This window comes from Scomber scombrus, chromosome 18, assembly GCF_963691925.1.
Source record: "Scomber scombrus chromosome 18, fScoSco1.1, whole genome shotgun sequence".
NCBI classification, from domain to species: Eukaryota; Metazoa; Chordata; class Actinopteri; order Scombriformes; family Scombridae; genus Scomber; species Scomber scombrus.
This window is the reverse complement of record NC_084987.1, coordinates 2,826,255-2,839,324: the sequence shown is the minus strand read 5'-3', so window position 1 is coordinate 2,839,324 and position 13,070 is coordinate 2,826,255. Positions and strand designations below refer to the sequence as shown.

Sequence of the window (13,070 nt, the reverse complement as noted above, 5' to 3'; positions counted from 1 at the left end):
GTGCACACAATGTAATACCTTTATTTGGGATCTTAGTAAATCAGGCCCTTTGTTGTTCTCTCAGTTTTTCTTTTAAAGGATGTGAAAATTTTAACGATCAATACATCAAATTGTGGCACTTATAGTAAACGGTATTTTTCTTTAAAAAAAAGAATAGATTGTTTTTCATTTAAATGTCTCGTTGAGCTCAGAAATACAAAATGTCAAATGATAATGATAGATAGATAGATAGATAGATAGATAGGTAGGTAGGTAGGTAGATGGATGGATGGATGGATGGATGGATGGATAGATAGATAGATAGATAGATAGATAGATAGATAGATAGATAGATAGATAGATAGATAGATAGATAGATAGATAGATAGATGGATATTTATTGTCCCCAGAGGGAAATTCTTTGTCACAAACTGTCAACTACTGATGGGTTGAAGAAACCCCACCACTGTACGACACCACTAAACATTGAGCAACATATTAATACACACATACTACACAAACACTACCAGACATTGAACAACCGACACATATATCGCACTCAGGAGGGCTGGGTCCATATGAGGTTATAGAGTGTGCGAGATGGCAGACGGGACCAAGCTCTTGCTGAAGCTTGTCTCCATCTCAGAGTCCTGTATCTGCGACCAGACGACAGCAGAGGGTGAGGGTAGAGTGGGTGATCCGGGTCGAGGCGTGTGACTGCTCTGTGGTTGAGCTCGGTGAGGTTCGGTGTGGGATGGTTGATGATCTTGGATGCGGTGTGTGTTATTTTGTGTTAGTTTTGTTCCTGTTAGTGACGGAGGAAAGCAGTGTTGTAAAAACAGGGTGAACAGTACAGGAGGATGGGTTGGATGATGCTGGTGTACAGTAGTGACAGAAGCGGGGGGGGGGGGGGGGCAACAGAGAGGGCACGGAGTTTGAGGATGACATGGAGTCTCTGTTGGGACCTTTTGTGTATGTTGGTGATGTGTTGATCAAATGTCAGTTTACTGTCTATGGTGAGTCCGAAGGTATTTGAAGTGACTGACCTGTTCAACTGTTTGGTTATGGATGGAGGTGGGGGACCAGTCCAGATGGGGGTTTGTGCGTGAAGTGTGGATGACGTTGAATGATGTTGAATGAAGTGATGTTGCTGCCTCCCCGAATCCAATCGAATCAAAATCGTATCGTCGTGACAGACTAGACAGGTATTTATTAATTTATTTGTATAATTGTATTACATGAACTTATGCAACACATCACAGCTTTTTATAGACTAAACTTTGCAATATTCGTCTGTAGATTGGCTTTTTAAAGACACAGAACTCAACATGTAAACACAAACAAAAACAGCCAAATAAAACCCAACCCTGTCTCCGGGGTCCAGGTGGTTTCCAGACGGTGGTGGCCCACAGCGACCCTCTCTTCTTCATGGACAAGTACGACGATGGCCCGCTGAAGTCGACGCACTGGCAAAGACGGAGGGTCGCGAGGCCAGCATAATCGTGGAGCTTGCTCAAACACGCGTCGGTGCCGGTGTGTCTGCTCGTCAGCTGGCTGCTCTCCGTGTGGACGTGGATTCTGCGGCATGCGGTGAGTCGTGCAAAAGTTTTATAAACCTTCATTGGACATCTCGCAGTGTCTTTGAACTCAGTGACAGAATCTCCTCTCTTAATTATACGTATTATTTATTGTTCTTTATTCCTTTTATTGATGCTCTTTACATTTTTTTTTACAATCCACTTTGCTGCTTGTAACGCTTTAAATATTCCTATTGTGGGGACAAATAATGGATTATCGTATCTTATCTTATCTCATCGTATCTTATTATATCATATCGTACTGTATTGTATCTAATAGTATCTCATCGTATCGGACCCAATTTTATTGTATCGTACTGTATCATATCTCATCGTATTTTAGCGTCTCGTACCGGATTTCATCGTATCTTATCTCATCGTATTTCATCGCATCGTACCGTAGTTCATCGTATTGTATCTTATTTCATCGTATCGTATCTTATCTCATCATATTTCATCGTATTGTACTCTATCTCACCGTTTTTTATTGTATCGTACTGTATTCTATCTCATTGTATTTTAGCGTATCGTACCGAATTTCATCGTATCCTATCGTATCGTACCATATTTTCTTGTATTATAAGTCATCGTATTTCATCGTATCGTATCTTATCTCTTCATATTTCATCGTATTGTTCTTTATCGTATCGTATCTCATCGTATCGTATCTCATCATATTTCATCGTATTGTACTCTATCGTATCTTATCTCATCATATTTCATCGTATCGAACTGTATCATATCGTACCGTATTTTATCGTATCGTACTGTATTGTATCTCATTGTATCATACGGTATTGTACCGTATTTTATCGTATCGTACTGTATTTTACTGTATCGTACTGTATCGTATCGTACCGTATTTTCATACGTATCGTACTGTATCATATCTCATCGTATTTTAGCGTACCGTACCGAATTTCATCGTATCCTATCATATTGTACCATATTTCATTGTATTGTATCGTATCTATCTCTTCATATCTCATCGTATTGTACTTTATCGTATCGTATCTCATCGTATCGTATCTCACCATATTTCATCGTATTGTACTCTATCGTATCTTATCTCATCGTGTATCGTATCTCACCATATTTCATCGTATTGTACTCTATCGTATCTTATCTCATCATATTTCATCGTATCGTACTGTATCATATCTCATCATATTTTAGCGTACCGTACGAATTTCATCGTATCCTATCATATTGTACCATATTTCATTGTATTGTATCTTATCTCTTCATATTTCATCGTATTGTATCTTATCTCTTCATATTTCATCGTAATTGTATCGTATCGTATCTCATCGTATCATACTGTATCGTATCGTACAATAATTCATCGTATACGTATCTTATCTCTTCATATTTCATCGTATTGTATCTTATCGTATCTCATCGTATCTCACCATATTCATCGTATCGTATCCGTATCTCATTGTATCGTACTGTATTGTATCTCATTGTATCGTACTGTATCGTATCGTACAATAATTCATCGTATCGTACCGTATTTTATTGTATCATATCCCATCGTATCCTACCGTAATTCATCGTATCGTACCGTATTTCATTATATCGTACTGTATCATTTCGTACCGTATCTTATCATATTTCATTGTGTCGTATCTCATCGTATTGTATTTCATCATATTTCATCGTACCGTATTGTTTTGTATCATATTGTTTTGTATCTCATCGTATATCATCGCATCGTATCGTACTGTATTGTATCTAATCGTATCGTACCGAATTTCATCGTATCCTATCATATTGTACCGTATTTTATCGTATCGTACTGTATTTTACTGTATCGTACTGTATCGTATCGTACCATATTTCATCGTATCGTACTGTATCATATCTCATCGTATTTTAGCATATCGTACCGAATTTCATCGTACCCTATCATATTGTACCATATTTCATCGTATTGTACTCTATCTCACCGTATTCATCGTATCATACTGTATCGTATCTCACCGTATTTTATCGTATCGTACCGTATTTTATTGTATCGTACTGTATTGTATCTCATTGTATCGTACCGTATTTCATGTATCTTATCTCATCATATTTCATCGTATCGTACTGTATTTTATTGTATCGTATCTCACCGTATTTTATCGTATCGTACTGTATTTGATCATATCGTACCGTATTTCATCGTATTGTACCGTATCGTATCTTATTCCAACGTATTTCATCATATAGTACTGTATTGTTTGTATCGTTTCGTATCTCATCGGTATGTCGTCCATATCATATCGTTTCGTATTGTACCGTATCTCATCGTATTTCATCGTTTCGTATCGTATCTCTTAAACTTGCAGTAAATCTCTAGTTTCAGCCTGATGAACGTCTCCTGTTAATGAGCAACTTGAACCTTCCTCAGATTTCATCATCAGCTTCTGTTGGACGAGTTTCATTCACACACAAAAACGTTCCAGAAAAACGAGCGAAAAGAAGAATTTAAAAGCATTAGCATAACATTTATCAGAGCAGCTGCAGTCTGATAGAAATAAAGAGGAAACACTTTAAAAGTAAAGTTAGAGGCTTAAAAAAACGCTACATAACTAAATCAAAATCATCTTGTTCCAGCTTCTTAAATGTGATTATATTGTTTTTTTTCTTTTTTGTGACAATAAACTGAATATTTGTGTTTATTAAACTGCTTGTCGAGACAAAATAAGACATTTTTAGGTTTTATCTTTTAGTCCAAACAACTAATCGATTCATTGAGAAATTAATTGTTAATTACCACTCTTTGAATCCTCACTCATTATGTTTTATATTGTTATATTGTTATATGTCCTCTTCAGGATCTTCAGTCTTTACCCGCTGCGCTTCCTGTCCACAAAACTGTCGACGTGTGTTCAGCTGGAGCTACCGAACCGAACACATGAGGACGCTCAGCTCTCCGAAAGCAGCCGCGGGACACACGGAGTTCATGAGGTTGGTGTGAGAGCGAGAGTTTTAAAGGAGCTTTAACCCTCCTGTTGGCCTTGAGTCAAGGGAGGGAGGGAGGAAGGGAGGGAGGAAGGGAGGGAGGAAAGAAGGAAGGAAGGAAAGAAGGAAGGAGGAAAGGAGGGTAGGAAGGAAAAGAAGGAGGAATGAAGGAAGGAAAGGAGGGAGGAAGGAAGGAAGGGAAGGAAAAAAAGGGAGGAATGAAGGAAGGAAAGGAGGGAGGAAGGAAGGAAGGAAGGATGGAAAGGAGGAATGGAGGAAGGAAGGAGGAAGGAAAGGGAGGGAGGGAGGAAGGAAAGGAAGAAGGAAAAGAGGAATGGAGGAAGGAAGGGAGGAAGGAAAGGAGGGAGGAAGGAAAGGAAGGAAGGACGGATGGAGGAATGAAGGAAAGAAGGACAGGAAAGAAGGAAGGGAGGAAGGAAAGAGGAGGAGAGAGGAAGGGAGGGAAAAAGGAAATGGATGAAGGAAGGAAGGAAGGAAAGGAGGGAGGAGGGAAGGACGGAAGGAAAGAAGGAAGGTAGGAGGGAGGGAGAGAAGGAGAAAGGAAAAGAGGGAGGGAGGAAGGAAGGAAAGAAGGACAGAGGAAAGGATGGAGGGAGGAAGGAAGGAGGGAAGGAAAGAAGGAAAGAGAGAGGAAAGAAATAGAGAAGGAGGGAGGAAGGACAGACGGAAGGAAGGAACAGTGGAAAACAGACGGGGTCAATTTGACCCGTGAGGACGACACGAAGGTTAACGACAGATTTCATAATCCATTAACTAAACCAACAACATGTATTTTGTAACGTGTGTTTTGAGTTTTCTGTCAGATTTTGTGCATTTTGGAGCGTTTTTATTTGCCATAAACAGATTGATTTTTCTCTCGTCTTTCGTAGAAAGCAAACATCCTGGTTTCCTTCCTGGTCGACGTGGCTCTCGGCATGTTGCTCATCTGGTGGCTCTACAGAGAAAACCACATCAGCTATGTTGGCCAACACACTGGTGCCTGCAGCCGACGTAAGAGCGCGTGTGTGTTATAGTCTAGCTTCTTTTATCGGAGTATTAGTATTCTTTCCTCCCTCCCTCCTTCTCTCTTTCTTTCCTCCCCTTTACCTTCCTTCCCTTCCTTATTGCCTGTCCTTCTTTCCTTCCTTCTTGCCTTCCTCTTTTCCTTTCTCCCTCACTCTCTTTCTTTCCTTCTTTCCTCTGTCCTTCTTCCTTCCTTTCCTACCTCCCTTCCTTCTTTCCTTCCCTTCCTGCCTCCTTCCGTCTTTCCTCCCCCCTACCTTCCTTCTTTCTTTATTCTGTCCTTCCTTCCTTCCTTTCCTACCTCCCTTCCTTCTTTCCTTTCCTTCCTTCCTCCCTCCTTTCCTTCCTTCTTCCTGCCTTCCTTCCTCCTTTCCTTCCCTCTTCTGCCCTTCCTTCTTCCTCCCTCCTTTCCTTCCTTCTTCCTCCTTTCCTTCCTCCTTTCCTTCCTTCCTCCCTCCTTTCCTTCCTTCTTCCCCCTTTCCTTCCTTCTTCCTCCCTCCTTTCCTTCCTTCTTCTGCCCTTTCCTTCTTCCTCCCTCCTTTCCTTCCTTCTTCCTCCTTTCCTTCCTTCTTCCTCCTTCCCTTCCTCCCTTCCCTCCTTCCTTCCTTCCTTCCTCCCTCCCTCCCTCCCTCCCTCCTTTCCTTCCTTCTTCCTACATTCCTTCCTTACTCCCTGCTTTCCTTCCCTTTTCCTTCCTCCCTTCCTCCTTTCCTTCCTTCCTCCTTTCCTTCTTCCTTCCTCCCTGCCTCCTTTCCTTCCTTCCTTGACTCGAGGACAACAGGAGGGTTAATGTGTCAGAGGTCAGAGGTCTCACCTGGCTCCGTAGACGTAGAAGCAGTAGATGTGGAAGGTGAGCAGAGCCACCATGTCAGAGAGCAGCGAGAGGGCAAAGGTCAGGCCGAAGCAGGCGGACAGACCTCCGTACCAGAGGATCCCCTCGATGAAGGGAGACAGTTTTCTTCTACGCTGCTTATTTGATATGTATTATTCTAATAATAATGATAATAATGATGATGATGATGATCATGTATCTTCTCTGGATGTTCTGCAGCATGTGGCCAAAGAGCTGGACGAGCTGCTGCAGTGGCTGATGGGAGCTCCTGCTGGGCTGAAGATGAACCGGGCTCTGGACCAAGTCCTGGGTCGCTTCTTCCTCTACCACATCCACCTGTGGATCAGTGAGTTAACGGCACACACACACACACAAGGATGGAAGGAAGGAATGAGGGAAGGAAGGAAGAAGGAAAGAAGGAAGGGAGGAAAGGAAAGGAAAGAAGGAAGGAAGGACGGAGGAAAGAAGGAAGGAAGGAAGGTAGGAGGGAGGGAGGAAAAAAGGAAGGAAAGGAGGGAGGGAGGAAAGAAGGAAGGAGGGAGGGAGGGAAGGACGGACGGAAGGAAGGAAGGGAGGAAAGAAGGACAGAAGGAAAGAAGGAAAGAAGGAAGGGAGGAAAGAAGGAAGGAAGGAAGGAAAGGAAGGGAGGGAGGAAAGAAGGAAGGAGGGAGGGAAGGACAGAAGGAATGAAGGAAGGAAGGAAGGAAGGGAGGAAAGAAGGAACAGTTAAAACAGCCGGGGTCAATTTGACCCAGGAGGACGACACAAAGGTTAAGAAACCTGTTTGGCTCTACAGGGGAAAGTATAACGTCTCTTAAACGGGAGAAGCTGAAACAGACGGTTCTAGCTTGATGCACATAACATCATTCAGGCTCATTCCTCAGCTTGTTGTTATTTGAAATGCTGAGTTTACCAAAGCAAAAGTTAAAATGGACTCAATAAAAGATGAATAAAACATTTGTGTTGATATAAGAAGTCATTTTTGGATCTTGGCCTCTCTCTCCATCTCTCTCTCTCCATCTCTCTCTCTCTCTCCCTCCCTCTCTCTCCCTCTCTCTCTCTCTCTTCCCTCTCTCTCTCTCTGCAGGTTACATCCACCTCATGTCTCCCTTCATCGAGGGGATCCTCTGGTACGGAGGTCTGTCCGCCTGCTTCGGCCTGACCTTTGCCCTCTCGCTGCTCTCTGACATGGTGGCTCTGCTCACCTTCCACATCTACTGCTTCTACGTCTACGGAGCCAGGTGAGACCTCTGACCTCTGACCTCTGACACATTGACCCTCCTGTTGTCCTCGAGTCAAGGAAGGAAGGAAAGGAGGCAGGGAGGAAGGAAGGAAAGGGGGAAGGGAGGAAGGAAAGGAGGGAGGAAGATGGAAGGAAATGAGGGAGGAAGGAAGGAAAGAAGGAAGGGAGGTAGGAAGGAAGGAAGGATGGAAGGAAGGAAGGAAGGGAGGAAGGAAGGAAAGGAGGAAGGGAGGGAGGAAGAAGGAAGGAAGCGAGGGAGGAAGGAAGGGAGGGAGGGAGGAAGGAAGGAAGGGAGGACGAAGGAAGGAAAGGAGGGAGGGAGGAAGGAAGGAAGGAAGCAGGAAGGAAAGGAGGGAGGGAGGAAGAAGGAAGGAAAGGAGGGAGGAAGGAAGGAAGGCAGGAAGAAGGAAAGAAAGGAGGGAGGAAGAAGGAAGGACAGAAGGAAGGGAGGTAGGGGGAAGAAGGAAGGAAAGGAGGGATGAAGGAAGGGAAAGAAAGAAGGAAGGGAGGTAGGAAAGGAAGGAAGGAAGGACAGGAAAGAAGAAAGGTAGGGGGGAGGAAAGAAGGAAGGAGGGAGGAAGGGAAGGAAAGAAGGAAGGGAGGTAGAAAAGGAAGGAAGGAAGGACAGAGGAAAGAAGGAAGGAAGGGAGGTAGAAAAGGAAGGACAGAGGAAAGAAGGAAAGAAAGAGAGAAGGAGGGAGAAAGGAAAAGAGGAAGGAAAGACGGACAGGAAATAAGGAAGGGAGGACGGTAGGGGGAGGAAAGAAAGAGAGAAAGAGGGAGGGAGGGAGGAAAGAAGGAAAGAAGGAAGGGAGGTAGGAAAGGAAGGAAGGACAGAGGAAAGAAGGAAAGAAAGAGAGAAGGAGGGAGGGAGAAAGGACAGACGGAAGGAAGGAAGGAAAGGAAGAGAGAAGGAAGGGAGGAAAGAAGGAACAGTCAAAACAGACGGGGTCAATTTGTCCCGGGAGGACGACAGGAAGGTTAAGCATCGCTCTCCAAGTCTATAAAAAAAAAAAAAGGAGTTTGGGACTTTTGATCAATTTTCTTTCCTAATCAGCAGGTAGAAACAGTTTCATAGAGCTGTTAGAGTTTCTATGTGAGATCAGTAGAGGAGTAGTTCCTCTAAATAACCTGCAGGGGGCAGACTTCTCCATCTGTATCTAAGAGGCCTGAATAGAAAAATGATCTTCAGGAAATGTGTTTACATAAAAAAACAACACAACAAAGACATAATAATCCAATAATCCACCTTTCATTAAAGCAGTGATTCAGTTATCTGTTAAAATAAATGAATAAATACATTAAAAAAAAGGCTGTTTTTAAAATAGAAAACAGACTTTTGCTTCAGGAAATGAACCAAATAGCAAGTCAAACACATATTATGAAGTCGTGCATCCATTAAAATCAGAGGAAACACTTGTTATTATTATTTTTATTATAACTTGTATGTCTCTTCTCATCAATAGTAATAATACTCATAAGACATCGTTGGGATTACGGCTGCCAGGTCGTAGATCTGTGTGCAGCTCTGTAGTAGAGAGGAAAGAAGACGAGAGATTAGACTAAATTATGCATTTTGCTCTAAAGATAGCTCAACGCTTCTCTCACTCTCTCTCTCTCCTTCTATCTCTCCTCCTCTCTCTCTCTCTGTCTCTCTCTGTCTCTCTCTCGCTCTCTCTCTCTCTCTCTTTATGTCTCTCTCTCTCTTTCTTTATGTCTCTCTTTCTTTCTCTCCCTCCTCTCTCTCTCTGTCTCTCGCTCTCTCTCTCTCTCCTTCTCTCTCTCCTCCTCTCTCTCTGTCTCTCTCCCTCTCTCTCCTTCTCTCTCTCTTTATGTCTCTCTCTCTCCCTCTTTGTCTCTCTCTCTCTTTATGTCTCTCTCTCTCTTTCAGTCTGTCTCCCTCTCTCTTTCAGTCTCTCTCCCCTCTCTCTCTCGCTTTCTGTCTCTTTCTCTCTCTTTCTCTCTCCCTCTCTTTCTGTGTCTCTCTCCCTCTCTCTCTCTCTCTCTGTCCCTCTCTCTCTCCCCCCCCCCTTCCCCCCCGTGGCGCATAATGAAATATTACCCACTTTTCCTTGTTGCATATTTATGCAGGAGTTTGAGAAGCTTTTGTCAGAGTGTCTTATTAAATCTGTATGCCCGCACCCTAAAAATATCTACCGCCGCTGCCGAGTCGTGTGATCGCAGCAGGAGGGAGAAGAAGGAGAAGAAGAAGCTGTAGGCAGGTTTAGATGAAAACTGACACTGCAAACACACATGTATAAATTTAGTAAATAATCATGTGTCCTTGTTTTCTTCTTCTACCTTAAAAATAGTGACAAACGAAAACAAATATAAAGAAAGAAAGAAATGATTAAATGACTATATGTGTGTGTTGCTATATAAAAAGTAAATAATCCTTGTTTTCTTCATGAGAAACCAAAAACAAAGGCAGTTTCTGACATAAAAGCGACTCTTTATACATTAAACATATAAAATAGATCCTTACGTACAACACATTTATAATAATAAACATAGCACATAGTGTGTTTGGTAGGGTATTTCTTTGTTGTAACAATACTTCTTGGTAATAAATCGTATAATGTTGGAAAGCCCGTTTATTTCCTTTTTAAATGGAGCCACATTAGTAAGGAACATGCATTTGTTGGATCAGCAGCAGAGCTGAGTATCTGGGTTGTGCCCATGAAACATTTGGCAAATCATCTTCAATGCCAAACAGTTTATTTTGCTGTTGCTACAACCATAGACTGTATATAAGAAATGGACGTAACATCCGTGACGTCACCCATTGGTTTGTGGACTGCTGCTCGGAGGCCAATAGTTTCGGATCTGAGCAGCGCCATCTTGAAAATTTCAGGTGCATGCTGGGTAAAATAAAAACAGGGATTCTACTTATATGGGCATCAGGAGGAGCATGAGGCGCCCTCCTGAACCTGTGAACCAATCAACCTGTCAATCACGACGTAGCCACGCCCTAATGCATACCCTGCTTTATCGTCACATATAAAATCAGGGAGGCCAAAATGTCCCAAATGAACATCATACTGCATTGAAGAAGGCTTTAAACTAGCGATTGAGACCATAAACACATTTTGAAAACGTTTACTGAGGTTAGAAATCAAGTGAGAAGTTGGTGAATTCTCCATTGACTTGTATAGAGACGGAAGTCCTTTTGACGCCGAAACGGTCGCCCCCTGGTGGCCTTTTGATAGAATGCAGTTTTAAGTTACTTCTGCGTTCGCATCATTTCAGAGGACCGGAACTTTATTTATATAGTGATAAAACAAACATTTAACAGTAAGAATTGGAAACAAAAAACATAAAAACATGCAATTTGAGACATAAAAATAAAACCCAATAATAGTAAAAACATGGAAACATTAAAACAACCTCCCCCCCTCCCCACTAATAAAAAAAGAAGATAAAATAGAAACAAAGGACAGAAAAAGAGAGAGAAATAAAATAAAAACTAAACTAGAATAGAGCATTAAATGTAAGGTTGCAGCATAAAATAATGATTTGCTTTAAAATCATTAAAAGGTTTCAGTCGTTTTAATCCGTTTTTTTATTTAAATGTGAGGATTCGTTGCTTTTCTGTGATGTTATATTGTTTTAAAGTGAATATTTTTGGGCTATTTTTAGACGAGACTGAAGAAGAAGAAGGAGTCAACTTTGTGTTTTTAAAAGATTTATTGATTAATTAAAAAATGTCGTCACAATATTTCACTTTAAAGTCTCACTTCTTCACCTTCATTGCCTGTTTTTTCTTCTTCTCTTTCCACCGACTGTGAGTCTGTTTTCATTGATTACCGATTATTGATTATTTAATTGATGTATTTGTCATCGGCTCTGTGTGCTCGTCTCCGTCAGGCTCTACTGTCTGAAGATTTACGGGCTCTCGTCTCTCTGGAGGCTCTTCAGAGGGAAGAAGTGGAACGTGCTGCGGCAGAGAGTCGACTCCTGCTCCTACGACCTGGACCAGGTAACACACACACACACACACACACACACACCTTCATCATCATCATCATCATCATCATCATCGCCATCCCAGACTTACCGCTTGTCGTTCTCCAGCTGTTCATCGGCACTCTGCTGTTCACCATCCTGCTGTTCCTGCTGCCGACCACGGCGCTCTACTACCTGGTCTTCACTCTGGTGAGAGTCGCACGTCTTCCTCACTTCCTGTCAGTTGTAACAACGGTTTCCAATGGCAACCGGTCTTCCAAAAACTTCAGTGCAAGTGTCTGAAAACCATCCGCAGCATTGATTGATCGATTTTAAATGTTTATTTCAAACAGTGAAGAACAAAAAAAATAATGGAAATGAAAAGAAAAGCAGAGTAAACAGTGAAATCAATAAAGCAACTCTTAATAATACACCAATATAAATGCCCAAAACGAAGTAAAAACTCCACTGTACATTAATTAATAATATTTCTCTGTATATTAACTCACATTTCTCCACAAAAGGTTAGGGTTAGGCTAATAATTTTAATATATACATTAACTACTATACAATACATCCATGTATTAACTAGTTAGCTTTATCTCATAGAAATATATATATATTATACATAATTATAAACTATCTTTATCTTGACTAATTAATTAACTTCTATCAAAATACACTGAATTGTATACAGAAAATGACTCATAACACTTACATCCATAATTAACGTTTAATATAACTAGTTATCTTTATCTTATAGAAATATATATTATCATTTATGTAATTATAAACTGTTTTTTATCTTATATTCCTAAATTCACTAATCAATTAACCGATTATCTTCTATAAATATATACTGCATTATATAAATATATCATGAAAAAAAGACTCATTATAATATGAATCTGGTTCTACGTCTCCAATATTTCAGTCATTTAAATATATTTTGTGCTCGTTCTCGCAATAATCTGAATTATATCATTAATTAAGTAGTAAAGTTAGAAGTTGAATCACTGCTGAATATTTTATGTTTAAAATTAAAAACTGCTGAAATGGTTGGTCTGAATTTCACAAAGTTTATATCCAGCTAATGTTTATTTAATGATTCTCAAACTGTGTTTAATATTGAAAAGCTATATTTTCATGTTGCCCTTTTTTCAGTAAGTTAAATTCAGATCCAGACACAAAATAATCTTATATTGTAAATACAGTAAAGCTTCATTTGGCACAAAGTGAAATTCAGACCACATAAATCCAGAAAGATGTTTTTTAAAAATGTTTTATATGTTGAAATTGAAGAATTAAGGCAAAAATTAAAACTTGTGGTTGTTTCAGCCTCTTTAAATATGAAGATTTGCTGCTTTTCTTTATTCTAAATGATTATAAACTGAATATTCGTTGGATTTTGGATAAACCAAGATAGTTGAAGATACCGTCTAGACCTCTAAGAAACTATAACAGATTTATTTGACTATTTTCTGTTATTTGGAGAGTGAAACAATGATCTGATTAATCC

At 40.8% G+C, this 13,070-nt stretch overlaps 1 protein-coding gene across 1 annotated transcript in view; it reads left to right on the top strand.

Moving 5' to 3' along the window:
- pigq (phosphatidylinositol glycan anchor biosynthesis, class Q) overlaps positions 1 to 13,070 on the top strand; it is a 36,292-nt gene that overhangs the window by 10,557 nt on the left and 12,665 nt on the right. Inside the window, 8 exon segments of the mRNA XM_062438205.1 lie at positions 4,382 to 4,442; positions 4,444 to 4,518; positions 5,399 to 5,482; positions 5,484 to 5,519; positions 6,583 to 6,709; positions 7,451 to 7,604; positions 11,474 to 11,585; positions 11,681 to 11,765. Coding sequence (XP_062294189.1) covers positions 4,382 to 4,442; positions 4,444 to 4,518; positions 5,399 to 5,482; positions 5,484 to 5,519; positions 6,583 to 6,709; positions 7,451 to 7,604; positions 11,474 to 11,585; positions 11,681 to 11,765 — 734 coding nt within the window.